The sequence below is a fragment of the Pantherophis guttatus genome, chromosome 4 (assembly GCF_059756535.1).
Source record: "Pantherophis guttatus breed Tessera chromosome 4, ASM5975653v1, whole genome shotgun sequence".
Taxonomy (NCBI): Eukaryota; Metazoa; Chordata; class Lepidosauria; order Squamata; family Colubridae; genus Pantherophis; species Pantherophis guttatus.
In genome coordinates, this window is record NC_142066.1 from 2,922,718 (window position 1) to 2,939,863 (window position 17,146).

Below are 17,146 nucleotides of genomic sequence, written 5' to 3' on the forward strand. Positions count from 1 at the left end.
TTAACATACATAAGTGCTTTGTGAAGTGTATTGTCTGGTTCGAATGCAGCCAGTTCGGGTGAACTGGTAGCGCCGACGAACAGCGCCCACCCACCCGCCCCCACTCTATCCTGTCCATTATTTCCTGCTTTGTAGCTCATCTCAATCGCGCGGCGCAGCTGATTCCCCCCGCATCGCTGTTCTACTTACCGTTGCTGACTTGGAAGGTAAACAGCTGAGCTTTTAAATGCTCCATTTTCGGCGCTGCGCACAAGCGCCTTAGGCGCGTGCTCACCAAACTGGTTGTTAATCCAGCAGCATTCCACCACTGGTTGAATGCTTCCATAATAACATTTTCCTGGCTCCTCATTTCTTCCTCTATTATCCAACCATGCATAAAACAAATCCCATGTTTGAAAATGCATCTTCCTTTTCTTTTATCCTTAATGTCAGTCTATCCATTTCTGCACAATCGAATATATATATATATATTTTTTAAATTACATCTCTTTCTCTCGGTGTTTCCTCATTTTTTTCCAATACTGTGCAAATACAATCCTTGCTGCCGTCAAAACATGCCATATTAAATACAAATTCCTCTTATTTTATTTTTCTGGTATTATACCTAACAAATATCTTTCTGGTTTATAATCTGTGTGCAGCTTTAACGTTTTTTTTTTCTAACCATGTATTTTTATCCAATAATTCTTTGCTTTAAAACCTGAACTGTTCCTATTGGGTATCCTACCGGAGAAATTTAGTAAAGAAAATATATATCTGATTATTCATATAATAACTGCAGCGAGGATAGTATTTGCACAAAGATGGAAAGCAGAGAAAATTCCTACAGAAGGTGAAGTAATTAAGAAAATATTGGATTGTGCAGAAATGAATAGATTAACTTTGACAATTAAAGAAAGAGAGGAATCTGAATATTATAAGATATATTATATTATATATTATATATTATAATATTATACATATATATATATATATATATATATATATATATATATATATATATATATATAATTATGCATATTCTTTCTAGCCAGGTTTTACCTACGTAAACTAAGTTGTTCTACAGCCCTGGTTCTGTAGAACAATTTAGTTTACGTAGGTAAAACCTGGCTAGAAAGAATATGCACATAAAAGCCTACGAAAAAGAAAAAGACATATAAAATATATATATATGGAGACAATTTTACCATTGGTTAGGGAAGAAATATATATATAGGGTAATGTTGTAATGAAACATGGGAAAAAGAAAGAGGAGAGAAAAGATAAATGTATTAATAGCAAAGTAAGAAAAGTGGGAGAAATATTACAATAAATGAAATGACGATATTATGAAATGATTAACATTGGAGAAGAAGAAGAAGACACAAAAGATGTACTCAGATGAAGCACTGAACGATTGATTATGTATTGTATGCTTGCTTGTTTATAAAATAAAATAAAAAATTCTTTGCTTTCACACACTTCCACCACGTGTGATAGTATGTGCCCGGTGTCTGATTACATTTCCAACCTTTTCACACCTCTGAAGTTCCTTGTTGCTTAATTATAAATACAGGCTGTCCTTGACTTCCTTAAGAAATTAAAGTCAATTACACCTACACCTAATTAAACCAACAGCTTTTGCCAATAAAATACCAATAGCTTCGTATCATTCAAGCTTTATCTAATTAACCTTATGGTTTGAATTCCTGGCACGGGTTCAGAAGTAGATTTACCAATGAGAACAATTCCAGATAGGTGAGTTCAGGATTGCAGCCATTAAACAAGGCGTAGGAGTATGAAAATATGTGGACTGTTTGAGTTTTAATAGTGGTAACTCTCTTTGTTTTGAATGTGGTGCAGTGGCCTAGAGGTGGAGCTCTCGCCTCACAATCAGGAGGCTGTGAGTTCGATCCTAGGTAGAGGCAGATATCACTCTCTCTGGGCACACTGAGATTGTATCTGCTGAACAAAACTCCTCATCGGCGACAGGAAAGGCATCCGGCCGGTAAAACACTCAGCTCCATTCAGTTGCCCAGACTCCACCCCGCAAGGGATTATGGGGGTCATTAAAAGGAGATGATGATGATCTCTCTTTGTTTTGAATAAAATAAGAAAATAAGATTGGGCTGACTACATTAATATTCCTTAACATGTTTGATCCCTTACAGATTAGATTAATATTATTTATTTTTCCTAAGATAGGAAAAAGATAAGATACAGCTGGTCCTCAACTTACAACCACAATTGCCTCCCCCCCCACATTTCTGTTGCTGAGCGAGATAGTTGTTAATTGAGTTTTTGCCCTGTTTTTATGACCTTTCTTGCCAGAGTTGTTAAGTGAATCTGACTTTCCGCATTGACTTTGTCAAACGGTCACAACAGGGGATCATGGGACCCTGGGACATTGTGACCGTCATAACTACGAGTCAGACAGACCCACTGTCAAGTCCTAAAATAAGGAGCAGTGGGGAAAAGTTGAGTCGAGCTTCTAGTGAGGACCCAGATGGTGGCAGAGTTAGGATTGAGTCTTTCTCTCTGAAGTGTCCACAAAGAGGAAGGTTAAAAATGTCCAGATGTGTTGGCATAACCACACAGTGAGAGCTCGCTCATTTTCACACCCTCAACACAGTTTTCTCTGTTCCACAACCAGAAGTTTCTGGATGTTGTTGACCAAGGTCAGCTCAATCTATACGAAGTGTCCTAACTCTTGACCGGTGTCTTTCCATGGAAGGTTCCCCCATGACTCGGTGGGCTGAGGAACCTCATTGTACAACAGGATGAGTGACCGGGTCCTTAGATGGAGATGCTGTTCTCTACCTCAGGAGGGTTGAGATAATTGTACGGAAGCGGAAGGCGTCGGTTCCTCTCTTGAATTTCCTGGGAGATCTTGGCCAGATGTTTTTGGAAAGCGGCAATGACGTTCTTTGGGCCTTCCTCGGTGAAATGTTCCTCAGGGTAGTAACCCAGTGATCTCTGGAAGGAGAAGAAAGAAAACCATAGTGAGATCCAGAGGTGGTATTCAGCCGGTTCGAGCGAATTGGTAGCGGAAATCACAGGTGGAGGTGGGGGCGGCATATAATATAAATATAATATGCATCCGATTTAGGCATGTTTTTGAAGCCGGGCGCATGCGCGGAAGGCAGGCATGCGGGTGAACTGGGCATGCGTGCGAACCGGTAGTAACAAAATGTGAAACCCATCGCGGGTGAGTTCCCATTTTAGGAGATCTGGAAAACCATCTTCTTCAGAGAAGACTGAGTCAGCAAACTGTGGCTCTGGAGCTGTGGCTCTTTCACCCCTCTGCTGCGGCTCCCTGTCACTCAAAATATGTGTCACAACCGCCAATGTGCGACACCCGCCGGCACGCGATTTATTGAGTTTTTCAACCCCCGGTAGGCCAACCATGGATAAATCCAAGAAAAGAAAAGTTTCAGAAGAAAACAGAATGTTTAATTCAACAACATATGCTAGTTTTGTAGCCGTTCAAGAAATAGTCAGGCACGGGAAGGTTTTGTGGCTCCCGGTGTTTTCTTTTCTGTGGGAAACGGGTCCAAATGGCTCTTTAAGTGTTTAAGGTTGCAGACCCGTGGGGTAGGAGAACCATCAGCCCAAGGGAGATGTTTGGAGACCACGAGACGTGTCCCCCTTTGAAGCAGACGTTCTGGAGTTGGGGGCTCCATTCGCTCGAGGGAAGTGTTTTGGAATGATCGAGGAAATCCTCTCAGGATGGAGATCTCCTGGGATCTGAGGAAGGATCCCTTGAAGGGAACGTTGTGTACCCGGGAATCCAGTGGTGGGCAGAGGTGCGTTTCATATAATTTTACCACCGGTTCGCCGCGCACCGAAAATGTGAGCGCTCGCATGCAAGCGGCTTAAAAGACATGGTTAAATAGGATGGCATAGCGCCGAGGCAGGTGGGCAGGCCTGTTCGCCACTACCGGTTGAATCCCACCACTGATGGTGGCCCTCACAAAACTAGAACATAGATTTCCTCTCAGAAAATTGCAAATATTCTAATATGGGAGCTCTCCACCGCCAACCAATTTAAGGAAAAACAAAGCTATATATGGACTGCAACTCTGAACCTCACATTATACGTTAAGTACCCTACGTGATTCATAAGGGTAGTCCTCGACTTACAACGATTCATTTAGTGACCGTTTGAAGTTACGACGGCAGTGGAAAAAGTGACTTAGGACCATTTTTCACACGAAGAGTCGAAATTCAGGCACTTGGCAGTTGACTCATACTTATGACGGTCGCAGTGGGGTCGCGTGATTCCCCTTTTGCGACCTTCTGAAGAGCAAAGTCCGTGTGGAAGCCGGATTCACTTAACAACCGTCTGACTCATTTAATAACCGTGGCGATTCACTGAACAACCGTGGCAAGGAAGGTCATAAAATGGGACAAAATTCACTTAGCTGTTTCACTTAGCAACGGAAACTTTGGGTCCTATGTTTTTCCTTCCTCTGAAGAATCTAAGCGAGCAGCAAATTTCCCCTGTCTCCCTTTTACAGGTCGTCCTCAATTTACGTCCGTAATGAAACCGGCCTATTAGGCGTGTTACGTTGTGACGGTCATAAAGTGAGTGTCACCACATGACCGATCTGATTTTGCGACCTTTTTTTTGCAGTGGTCATTAAGCGAATCACAAAGGTTGCTAAGTGAACCTGAGGTCGTTAAGCGAACCCATTGTTCGCTCTGGGGTGTTTTCGCCAAACATTGGAAGTAAATGCTGGTTTTTTTTGGCAAAAACATTATTAATTTTGATCATGTGATTAGTGCATTGGAAACAGCAATATGGGATTGTCGCTTAGCTCCAAAAATGCAATCATGTGACTTTGGGAAAACCGTCAGAACTTCAGAACCGGGTCGTAAGTCTCTTTTTTGAGGGGGTGTTCTGTGGTAATTTCAAATGATTGTATAAGATCGTCGTAAGTCGAGAACCTGGTATATCTTCACAACAATCCACAAGGTAACTAAGACTGAGAAGCCAAGACCGAATTCAGATTTCACTCTTAAAACATGGTTTATTAACTAAACTAGGATTGTTTGGGCTTGCAAACCACGGTTTATAAACTACAGTGGCTGGACCGACATTTCCAGTGGTGGGTTGCTCTCGGTTCGCACCGGTTCGCAAGAACCGGTAGTAAAAAATTTTAGTAGTTCGGAGAACCGGTAATAACAGGTGCTGACCACGCCCCCGAACTGGTCCCCGGCCCGGTTGCCCCATGCTTACCCCGCCCACCAGAGGCTTTTTTTAATTATCATTTTTAAAAGCATTTTTTCTACAACCTCTTTGGCCGAAAAAATGCTTTTAAAAGTAAAAAAAAAAAAAAAAAAGCCTCTGATGATCCCGCAGCTCAGCTGGGATCGTCAGAGGCTTTTAAAAGAATTTTTTCAATCGGAGAGGTTGTAGGGGGAAAAAAATGCCTTTAAAAGCTTCTGGCGATCCCAGCTGAGTTGCCTGATCGTCAGAGGCTTCTAAAAGCATTTTTTTTTCTGCAACCTCTTTAGGCTGTAGAAAAAATGCTTTTAAAAGTAAAAAAAAAAAAAGCCTCTGATGATCCCGCGGCTCAGCTGGGATCGTCAGAGGCTTTTAAAAGAATTTTTTCAATCGGAGAGGTTGTAGGAAAAAAAATGCCTTTAAAAGCTTCTGGCGATCCCAGATGAGTTGCCTGATCGTCAGAGGCTTCTAAAAGCATTTTTTTTTCTGCAACCTCTTTAGGCTGTAGAAAAAATGCTTTTAAAAGTAAAAAAAAAAAAACAGCCTCTGATGATCCCGCGGCTCAGCTGGGATCGTCAGAGGCTTTTAAAAGAATTTTTTCAATCGGAGAGGTTGTAGGGAAAAAAAATGCCTTTAAAAGCTTCTGGCGATCCCAGATGAGTTGCCTGATCGTCAGAGGCTTCTAAAAGCATTTTTTTTCCTGCAACCTCTTTAGGCTGTAGAAAAAATGCTTTTAAAAGTAAAAAAAAAAAAAGCCTCTGATGATCCCGCGGCTCAGCTGGGATCGTCAGAGGCTTTTAAAAGAATTTTTTCAATCGGAGAGGTTGTAGGAAAAAAAAATGCCTTTAAAAGCTTCTGGCGATCCCAGATGAGTTGCCTGATCGTCAGAGGCTTCTAAAAGCATTTTTAAAAGTAAAAATAAAAATAAAAAAAAAGTTGGTCACGCCCACCCAGTCACATTACCCCCCACCAAGCCACGCCCACAAAATAAGTCACGCCCACAGAACCGGTAGTAAAAATATTTAGAACTCACCCCTGGACATGTCGCTTTAAATCAAGCCAACCAGAACCACAAAATCATTCTATAGCGCAACCTTGATTTGTCGATTCTCAGTGGTGGGATTATTTAAAAACCGCGTGGCTAGATTACTGATTGGGATTAGAGATGAAAGATTCCTTAATCCTTCCTTCCTTCCTTTTCATCATCATTATCATCTTTTAATGGCTCCATAATCCCTTGTGGGTGGAGTCTGGGCAACTGAATGGAGCTGAATGCTTACTGGCCGGATGCCCTGCCTGTTGCCAATGAGGAGTTTTGTTCAGCAGATATATTTCTCATTGTGCCGAGAGAGAGAGAAATACCTGCCTCTACCTAGGATCGAACTCACAGCCTCCTGATTGTGAGGCGAGAGCTCCACCTCTAGGCCACCGCACCACTCCTTAATCCTTCCCTCGCGTGGCCCACCCTAATTTGGCTTGTGATGCCGAAAATATCACCTTACCTTGTCTCCTCGCTCTCGGCTGAGAAGCCACAAGATGAGCAACGTCTGGCAGCTTGTGCTGACATCTGGCAAGGTCTCCAGGATGTCGGCAAAAGTCACGCTGCCCTTGGATTCCGGGGGAGGCCTTCTCATGGTGGAAGGGTAGTTGGGCATCCAGGCTCCAAAATCAAACTGGAGAAGAAGGAAAGTTGGAGGTTAGAGGATCTTCAGACCCAGGAGCCATTCCTTAGCTCCCACTTGGAAAGTTCTGGAATTCTTCTCTAGAGGAGGTCTAGAAAGGAGACCTCCATTGACTATCTGGGATGCTTTCTACAGGTGTAACTTGTAGATCCAGCTCTCAAGCATGGAGGCATCCAAAGAGTTCCATCTCCAAGCATGGGGTCATCTAAGGAGTGTCATTTCCAAATATGGAGACATCTAAGGAGCTTTATCTCCAAGCATGGAGTCATCTAAGGAGCTTCATCTCTAAGCATGGAGGCATCTAAGAAGCTCCATCTCCAAGCATGGGGTCATCTAAGGAGTGTCATTTCCAAACATGGAGATATCTAAGTAGCTCTATCTCCAAGCATGGAGTCATATAAGGAGCATGTCCAAGCATGGAGACATCTAAGGAGCTTCATCTCCAAGCATGGAAACATATAAGGAGCTTCATCTCCAAACATGGAATCATCCAAGGAGTTCCATCTCCAAGCATGGAGTCATCCAAGGAGCTTCATCTCCAAGCATGGAGACAATCAAGGAGCTCCATATCCAAGCATCGAATTATCCAAGGAGCTTCATCTCCAAGCATGGAATCATCCAAGGAGCTCCATCTCCAAGCATGGAATCATCCAAGGAGCTCCATCTCCAAGCATGGAAACTTCTAAGTAGCTTTATCTCCAAGCATGGAATCATCCAAGGAGCTTCATCTCCAAGCATGGACCCATCCAAGGAGCTTCATCTCCAAGAATGGAATCATCCAAGGAGCTTCATTTCCAAGCATGGAGTCATCTAAGGAGCTTCATTTCCAAACATGGAGATATCTAAGTAGTTCTATCTCCAAGCATGGAATCATCTAAGGAGCATGTCCAAGCATGGAGACATCTAAGGAGCTTCATCTCCAAGCATGGAGTCATCTAATGAGCTTCATTTCCAAGCATGGAAACTTCTAAGTAGCTTTATCTCCAAGCATGGAATCATCCAAGGAGCTTCATCTCCAAGCATGGAGACATTCAAGGAGCTTCATTTCCAAGCATGGAGTCATCTAAGGAGCTTCATCTCCAAGCATGGAATCATCCAAGGAGCTCCATCTCCAAGCATGGAGACATCTAAGGAGCTCCATCTCCAAGCATGGAGACATCTAAGGAGCTTCATCTCCAAGATGGAGTCATGCTTATTAAGCCCCTTTTTCGTGCATACGGTGAGATTTCCACCAATCTGATATCATCCAGATATCTTGGTTTACCTTCCATCATACCTAGCCAGCATGGGGAGCATTGGGTCGGAGAAAAGGGGGGCAGATGGATGGTTCAACCCACCCTATCCTCCCATAGAGTTAAGGAAGAAGAAAAAAGGACCCTCCAAACCTGGCTATTGTTGACACTGGCATGACGGGCTGAACAGGTGAAGATCATCATGGTCAGATACTTGGTTAATTCGGCAATAGTTCCTAAGTGTGCAGGGAAACCTGGAAGAATTAAAAAGAAATATTGGTGAGATGCAGGGGTGTGCTTTTGGCACACGACGGCAAAAAGCTTAGCCATCATTGGCCTAAGAGGTCTCCCTGCATTTACCTGGGAGCCAAAATGGGACGTGTGGGGACTCCTGGAAGGGGTGGGGCGGGAAGGAGTGGGGCCAGCCAGCAATTGAACTACCGGTTCACCTAAACCGTCCCGAACCGGCTGAATCCCATCACTGACTATACAACTAATGGGTTTTGAACCAATTGAAACTTCCAGATAATTCTGAAAGACAGCACCATGTCGAGGCATGGCCTCAAACTGGGTTGTCCAACCTTAAGACTGGTGGACTTCGACTCCCAGAATTGTCCCCAGCCAGCTCTTTTTTTTTTTTTCACTTCGCCGAAGTCAAGATATATTACGTCGACCGCATTCCCACTCTCTATTAAGAAAGCTATCCTATCGAATGAAATAGTCCAACCACATTCGTTCGTGTCCTATCGGTGCTGAATTCTGGTAAATCTTTGTGGGAATCGGGAGAATTCCGGGAGCCGAAGCCCGCAAGTCTTCAAGTGGACCAGGTCCGACCACCCGGTGGTTTAAATGGCCCCTGGCCTTTCTTGATTTCACACCTCGATCGCAGAAAAGCCGCGTCGCGGTTGAAGAGTGAAGGATTTTTTATACCAGAGGATTGCCGCTGATGGAAACATTTCTCAAAGATTTCCGCCACCCAGGCCTGAAGCTCCATATCCTTCTCCACAGCTCCGTCGCTCGGGTAATAAAGGCCGATCATTCCCGACACAAAACTGCAAAGCACGGCGGGCAGGGGAAGAGAAGGGCCATCGTCAATCCCGGGATACGAGAGAGAGAAAAAACTCACATTTGCCTAAACAGCAGTAGAGCAGCAGGAACTTCTGATAAACAAACGGATTGTAAGAAAGCTAAGAAGCCATTACGGAAGGATTCTACCGACTGCTAAGTATTAAACCCGAGCTCTATTTATGCCGATCGGTGTTTAAAATTCCTCGTGTTTTTTCTTGGGCTCGTTCAGAGGTGGGCTGCTGGGGGTGTCAGGTTACAATGTCGTCTCAAATAAATTGCATTTCCAAACAAATAGTCTTTGATGAAATCTTTCATTTATTGAGTACAACGATCTGTCCCCGACTCCATCGTAGCCGACACTGACCCTCTGACCCCAAACCCTTCCCCAATTCTCAGCGTCTCATTGGCCATCTTCCAAGTCACTCTCCCCCCCCATCTCTACTACTTCAGCTCACAGGAATGTCCCCCCTCCCATCCCATCTCCTAGGGGATATTATCTGCAGGGAAAATAAGTAGGTGAAAAGTCAAGCGTCTTCTTCTTCTCCTGATGTCAGCACTGGAGTGCTGACAGGGAGTTCATAGGGATTCGGGAGAACCTTTAGCTAAGAATCTGTGCAGTTCGGAGAACCCTCAAATCCAACTCCTGGCTGGCCCCGCCTACCCTGTCCCTCCCTTCCCCACGCGGCCCATTTTAGATGCAGGTAAGTGCAGGGTGCGTGCGGAGGCTCGGGGAGGGTGAAAAACGGGCCTACTGAAAATTCGTGAAGGCGGGAAACGGGCTCGTTTCCGGCCTCCAGAGGGCCTCCGGAGCCTGGGGAGGCCGTTTTCGCCCTCTCGGAGGCTAGAAGAAAGCCTCTGGAGCCCGAGTAGGATAAAAATGCCCCCGCCCCACTGTGCTGCAGGAGGCCGAGTAGGCCACGCCCACCATGGCCACGCCCACCCAGCAACTGGACAGAGAACCCCTTGCTAAAAGTTTTGAAGCCCACCCCTGGGCTCGTCGATATTATTGATTCCTTTATTAAAACATTTTTAGAGCCGCCCATCTGGAAAGGGACCCTGTAGATCAGTGATGGCTAACCTCTTTGCCGTCGCGTGCCAAAAGCGGGGGGGGAGGGCGGGGAGGTTGCCCACGTATGTGCACACCCATAATTCAATGCGCCCTGCCCTCCCACATACATGCGCGACCCCCCGCCCCGCGTTCCCCCCGCTTTTGGCACACGATGGCACAGTGGGGCTCAGTAGGCCCATTTTTCGCCTCTCCTAGCTCCAGAGTCTTTCTTGGAGCCTGGGGAGGGCTAAAACAGCCTTCCCCAGTTCACCATCCCACCCGGAGGCCCTCCGGAGGCCGGAAATGGCCCATTTCCCGACTTCCAGTCGGCCCGGAAGTCCCGAAAATCAGCTGGCCGGTGCACGCATGCCCGCTGGAGCTGAGCTACGGCAATGCTCGCGTGCCCACTGATATGGCGCCGCGTGCCACCTGTGGCACCCGTGCCATAGGTTTGCCATCACGGCTGTAGGTCATCTAGTCCAACCCCCACCACCGGCCCAAGCTAAGATCTCCAATCTAGAGATTATCTTGCAGGCAAGTTGCTATGACCCGAATTCCCCCCTATAGCAGTCTTTTTTCCCCCCCCCCAACTTCAGCAAGGTTTAAGACGTGTGGACTTCAACTCCCAGGATTCCCATGCTGGTTGGGGAATTCTGGGAGTTGAAGTCCAGCCATTTTAAAACCGCTGAGGTTGAAAAACACCAGATACTGAATGAAAGGGGCCCCGTATCTGCCATTCTGTAATTAGAGGAGGGGGTGCCCATCGCCTTCTTTGGGGATCGCACCTCTCTATAGCGCTCCAGAGCTTCAATCCGTCCTCCTTGTAGTGGTAGTTGGGCAAGGCATCTACGCCTCTGTCCCGAAGGTCATCAGGGAGGCAAAGCATAGAGTAGGTCAGCTTTGAAAGACCTCTGGCCACCAGCTGGGACAGACCCTGGAAACCTGTGCCTATCATCTAGAAAGAAAGAAAGAAAGAAAGAAAGAAAGAAAGAAAGAAAGAAAGAAAGAAAGAAAGAAAGAAAGAAAGAAAGAAGAGAAAAATAAAAAAGACAAAGAAAGAAAGAAAGAAGAAAGAGAGGGAGAGAGAAAGAGAAAGAGAGCGGGGAGGAGGGATGGAGAAAGAAAAAAAAAGAAGAGAAAAACAAAAAGAAAAAATGACAAAGAAAGAAAGAAAGAAAAAGAAAGAAAGAAGGGAGGGAGGGAGGAAAGAAAGAGAAAGAGAGAGAAGGATAAAAGAAAGAAAAAGTGAAAAACAAAGAAAAAAGATAGAAAGAGAAAGGGAGGGAGGAAGGAAGGAAGGGAGGAAAGAAAGAGAAAGAGAAAGAAGGAAAAAAGAAAGAAAAAGTGAAAAACAAAGAAAAAAGAAAGGTAGAAAGAGAAAGGGAGGGAAGGAGGAAGGAAGGGAGGAAAGAAAGAGAAAGAAGGAAAAAAGAAAGAAAAAGTGAAAAACAAAGAAAAAAGAAAGGTAGAAAGAGAAAGGGAGGGAAGGAGGAAGGAAGGGAGGAAAGAAAGAGAAAGAGAAAGAAGGAAAAAAGAAAGAAAAAGTGAAAAACAAAGAAAAAAGAAAGGTAGAAAGAGAAAGAGGGAGGGGGGAGGGAGGGAGGAAGGAAGAAAGAAAGAAAGAAAGGGGGAGGGAGGAAAAAAAGAAATAACAAATAGAGAGAGAAAGAAAGAAAAAGGAAGAAGGAAGAGAAGGAAGGAAAGAAAGAAAAGCAGAGGAAAGAAGATAAGGGAAAGAGAATGGGGAAAGAAAGAAAAAACAAACAAAGAAAAATAGATTAAAAAAGAAAAGGAAGGGAAGGGAAGGGAAGGGAAGGAAGGAAGGAAGGAAGAAAGAAAGAAAGAAAGAAAGAAAGAAAGAAAGAAAGAAAGAAAGAAAGAAAGAAAGAATGAATCACATTTGTAGTACACCTTCATAAGAGGACACCTGACACGTGTAAAAAAGGAGAAGGGCTCTACTCATTCAGTAGCGCCTTCTATCTTCCATTTTTGGACCTACACATACCCGCCAGACCCCCCCATCCTCTGATGCCTGGAACAGTCTAACCCACAAAAATGTTCTCTCCACCCCACATAACATTCCTGGAACCGCCTCCCTTCCCTTCCCTTCCCAGGCCAGATGTAGGCCCATCGTGTGGACAATCCCCTCCAAGGCTGATCAAGAGTGAGAAGAAGCCGTCCATATTACCTTGTCCAGCATCCCGTCGGGAGCCAGGAGGTGCGTCCGGCCGAGGATGTTGATATGCAGGGTGTAGCGGAAGTGGGGGATTAAGAGCTGCGGACAAGGAAACAGAGAAGACACGACGTAAATTATGGAGTCGCTGGGAGATGTTCTCCTTCTTCTCGCTCTCTACGACGTCTTGAGCAAGGGTGGGATTCAGCCGGTTCGGACCATTTCTGGCGAACCGGATGTTTAATTTTAACCTGGTTCGTCGAAGTGGTAGTTCCAAGGACTGGCTGACCCCACCCATCCTGCCCCCTCCCCTCCCAGGAGTCTCCACACAGCCCATTTTGGATGCCAGGTAAGTGCAGGGTTCGGGCGGAGGCTCTGGGAAGGCGAAAAACAGGCCTACCGGAAGTTCCGGAAGTCCGGAAACAGCCCCGTTTCCGGCCTCTGGAGGGCCTCCAAAGCCCAGGGAAGGCTGTTTTTGCCCTCCTGGAGGCTCGAGGAAAGCCTCCGGAGCCTGGGAAGGGTGAAAAAATGGGCCTACCGGAAGTAGCAGAAGTCCAAAAAATGGGCTTGTTTCCGGTCTCCAGAGGGCCTCCGGAGTCTGAGGGAGTCTGTTTTCGCCCTCCCGGAGGCTCGAGAAAAGCCTCTGGAGCCTGGGGAGGGTGAAAATGCAGGAGGCCACGTAGGCCACACCAACTAGGCAGAGAACTGGTTGCTAAGATTTCTGAATCCCACCCATGGTCTTGAGGGGAGAAGATCGGAGAGGAGGACCTCCCTCCTGGACCCCTCCTGGGAATTCCTCAACTTCTAGGGATTGGTGGCATCTCAACCCTCTTGAGATGTTTTTGGAGCAGGTGACAAGTCACACACAACCGTGACTCGCAAAGTCCAGGGGACATCTGGGCCACCCGGTGGCCAAAATCTTTGTTTCATCTCGGAACATTCAATGGGGTTGAAACCCACCCACCCCGCCTTGTGGCCGGAGGTCTCTCTGACCTCTCATTTCCCCTCCCCACACTGACACACCTTGTGGACCGGATGGCACTTGGGAAGCTGCCGGAGGGTGGCCAGAAGGTAGACCTCCACCAACAGGTGGGTATGAAGCAGGTGAGCCAGGATCTCGTGGAGGTATAACGTGCTGTTACGAACCCAAAACTTGGCCAGGGCCCAGTCCCACTCTGGATCCGTGGGGAGGAAAATGGGGCTCCTTGGTCCAGGCTGCTGAGTCAGCTGGAAGGAGAAGAAACTCGTGAGATTCCTGTTTTTTCAACGGAGCCTCTGGAGAAGATAAAATCAATCGATCGATCAATCAATCAATCAAATCAATCAATCAATCAATCAATCAATCAATCTCTCTCTCTCTTGCTCCCCCCTCCCTCCCCACTCTCTCTCCTCTGTCTGCCTGTCTGCCTCTGTTGCTGTCCATCCATCCATCCATCCATCCATCCATCCATCCATCCATCCATCTATCCATCCATCCATCCATCCATTTATCCATCCATCCATCCATCCATCCATCCATTTATCCATCCATTTATCCATCCATCCATCCATCCATCCATCCATCCATCCATCCATCCATCCATCCATTTATCGATCCGTCGATCTGTCTGTCTGTCTGTCTGTCATCTATCTATATAAATGGTCTTTCTGAGCAGTTTACAGAGTCAGCCTCTTGCCCCCCCCCCAACAATCTGGGTCCTCGTTTTACCGACCTCAGAAGGAAGGACGGAAGGCTGAGTCAACCTTGAGCCGGTCAGGATCGAACTCCTGGCAGTGGGCAGAATTAGCCTGCCATACTGCCCTCTAACCACTGTGCTACTTACTGCGGTCTTTTTTTTTTTTCCAAAAAAAAAGTTTTTATTTTTGTTTCTCATAAACATATTTACATGCACAGTCGTTTATCCACCACTTTTCATTCATCTTATCTTTTAACTTTCATTTTTTAATTTTTAATTGTTCGGGGCTGCTCTTTTACCATTTACCCTTCTTTATTTTTTGCCACAACTTTTCTTCTTCTCTTCCCCTTCTCTTCCTTCCTCTATCTCTTCCTACTTTCTTCGTTCTTCCTCTCCTTCTCTTTCCTACTTCCCCTTCCTTTCCCCCACTCCTCTCTTCTTCCCCCTTCTAACTTTCTCTCCAACTCCTCTTTTCCCTCCCCTTTCTTCCTCTCCTTTCCCCTTTCTTCTCTCTCTCCCTCTCCTCTCCTCTCTTCTTCCCCCTTCTAACCTTCTCTCCTACTCTTTTCCCTCCCTTTTCTTCCTCTCCTTTCCCCTTCTTCTCCCTCTCCCTCTCCTCTCCTCTCTTCTTCCCCATTCTAACCTTCTCTCCTATTCCTCTTTCCTCTCCCTTTTCTTCCTCTCCTTTCCCCTTTCTTCTCCCTCTCCTCTCCTCTCTTCTTCCCCCTTCTAACCTTCTCTTCTACTCCTCTTTTCCCTCCCTTTTCTTCCTCTCCTTTCCCCTTTCTTCTCTCTCTCCCTCTCCTCTCCTCTCTTCTTCCCCCTTCTAACCTTCTCTCCTACTCCTCTTTTCCCTCCCTTTTCTTCCTCTCCTTTCCCCTTTCTTCTCCCTCTCCCTCTCCTCTCTTCTTCCCCCCTTCTAACCTTCTCTCCTACTCCTCTTTCCTCTTCCTTTTCTTCCTCTCCTTTCCCCTTTCTTCTCCCTCTCCTCTCCTCTCTTCTCCCTTCCTCTCTCTCTGCTCCTTCCCCTCTCTCTTGTTTCCCTTTTCAGTTCAATCTAGAATGGTATTTAAGCAGCCCCGATTTTCTTTCTTTCTTTTTCTTTTTGGCAAGGAAAGAAGGTTTATTTGGTTTCCAGAAACTTCAGTGACAACAGCAATGTTTCTGGGGTGGCTGAGGAATGGATGGATTTTTATAGGGTCTGAGATGCTCCAGGGGGGTTGTCCAATGTAGTGAGCCTTGTGCCTTTTGCTATTTTTTTTTAAATTAAAAACAAACTTTATTCAATATAAAAAGATAAAAATTGTACAAAATGTTCGTAACTCTAAAATAAAATGCAATTCTAAATTACATACATACTAAAACTAACAAACAGGATTATCTATCTATAATATTTAAATGTGTGAATAGATATATACATTAACCTTAATTTCTTAATGACGGTGTATATTTGTTACCTTTAATTTCTTACTGTATTTGACTTTACTTTTTTCCCCCCATCGATTAATCCATTCATACCATCTGTCCCATATTTGGAAATACTGTGAGTCTTCCTTAACGTTTAATTTTAATTTTCTATTTACCTCTATTCTCATTTCAATTTCTTATTTGATGAATAATTGTATCTATTTTATCATTTGTGTACTTTTTACAATAAAAGTACTTTTTCCTAACCCTAACTCATTTCAATTTAAGAAAGGTGTAAGACAAGGATGCCCGTTATCACCTCTGCTACTCATCTTGACACTAGAATCACTATTAAATAGAATTAGGAAAAACAGCGAAATAAAAAGGATTGAAGATTAGGGGAGAGGAGTATAAAAAAAAACAGGCTTTTGCGGACGACATAGTATTCATCATAGAGAAACCGTTAGAAATGGGCCCGAGAATTTTGGAGGAAATAGGAAGGTATGGCGAAGTAGCCGGACTTAAATTGAATAAAGGGAAAACTAAATTGTTAGTCAAAAATTTAACAGAAATGCAAAAGAAAGAATTAGAAAAGGAATTAGACCTGCAAATAGTAATTTTTTTTTAAATATTTAGGGATATGGATATCAGCTACATGCTCAGCTCTGAAAGAAGATAACTACACACCTCTGGTTAAAAGAATAAAACAGGATTTGGAAAAATGGGAGAAAGTTGCAATTATCGCTCTTGGGCAGGATAGCATCAATAAAGATGAATATCCTGCCCAAATTACTATACCTATTCCAAACGATACTCTGTCTATTTTATCTCCATACCCTTATTGATATTTCCTTTCTAACCAATCGTAAAATTTATCCCCTGTCCTGAAATACATTGACTCCTCTTTATCTTTTATCCTCAACGTTAATCTATTCATTCCTGCACATTCTACATTTTTCTTTATAATTTCTCCTTCCAACGGGATTCTGTCTGCTTTCCAGTTTTGTGGAAATACAATTCTTGCGACCACGTTTTTTTTTGGTGACGGTAAAGTGAATCTTAACGGTTGTTAAGTGAATCCAGCTCCCCCAAGGATGTTTTTTGCCAGAAAAAAAAAAAAACCCGGCAACTATCAAAAAAAAAGGCCGACAATATGGAAGTTCTTCCCTGGAACCCAGGAGCTTGAGAGAAGGGGTGGAAAAGTGGAGAGCTTTACCTGAATTGCAACGGGCATCATCTCCCCCCAGGGGTTGAGGTGGAGGAGGCAGAGAGGGGCCGAGACGTATTGGGGGGACCCGTTGAGTGTGGTGGCTGGGATGCCCTCCAGGATCTGGCAGTCAACGAGGAAGATCCGGCCTTCCTAGGAGCCATAAACAGAGCGCTGAGATGGAGGGGAAGGAAGGTAGGGACAGAAGGCGCCTGGAGAGACCACGCTACGTTTCCCAAATGGAAGATGTGGATTCCTCTCCAAGTGCTTTGTTCTTCTCCTTCTCATCTCTTCCTTCCTCCCTCTTCCTCTGTCCCTCTTCCTCCTTCCATTGTCCTCCCTCCCTCCCTCCCTTCCTCCCACTTCCTCCTCCCTCCCACTTCCATCTTCCTCCCTCCATTCTACTTCTTTCCTCCCTACCCCATCCTTCCTCCCCTCCTCCCA

At 45.1% G+C, this 17,146-nt stretch overlaps 1 protein-coding gene across 2 annotated transcripts in view; it reads right to left on the reverse strand.

Annotated features, from left to right (window-relative positions):
- Positions 1–1,376: 1,376 nt before the first annotated feature.
- Positions 1,377–17,146, reverse strand: part of LOC117671251 (hydroperoxide isomerase ALOXE3-like) — a 31,040-nt gene continuing 15,270 nt past the window's right edge. For both annotated transcript variants that reach the window (XM_034427079.3, XM_034427077.3), the window contains exons 8-15: positions 16,712–16,855; positions 13,436–13,639; positions 12,428–12,514; positions 11,025–11,194; positions 9,054–9,175; positions 8,277–8,377; positions 6,712–6,882; positions 1,377–2,955 (exon numbers count right to left, since the gene is read on the reverse strand). In XM_034427079.3, coding sequence (XP_034282970.2) covers positions 2,776–2,955; positions 6,712–6,882; positions 8,277–8,377; positions 9,054–9,175; positions 11,025–11,194; positions 12,428–12,514; positions 13,436–13,639; positions 16,712–16,855 — 1,179 coding nt within the window. In that variant the 3' untranslated portion in view covers positions 1,377–2,775. The remainder of the gene's footprint in view (positions 2,956–6,711; positions 6,883–8,276; positions 8,378–9,053; positions 9,176–11,024; positions 11,195–12,427; positions 12,515–13,435; positions 13,640–16,711; positions 16,856–17,146) is intronic.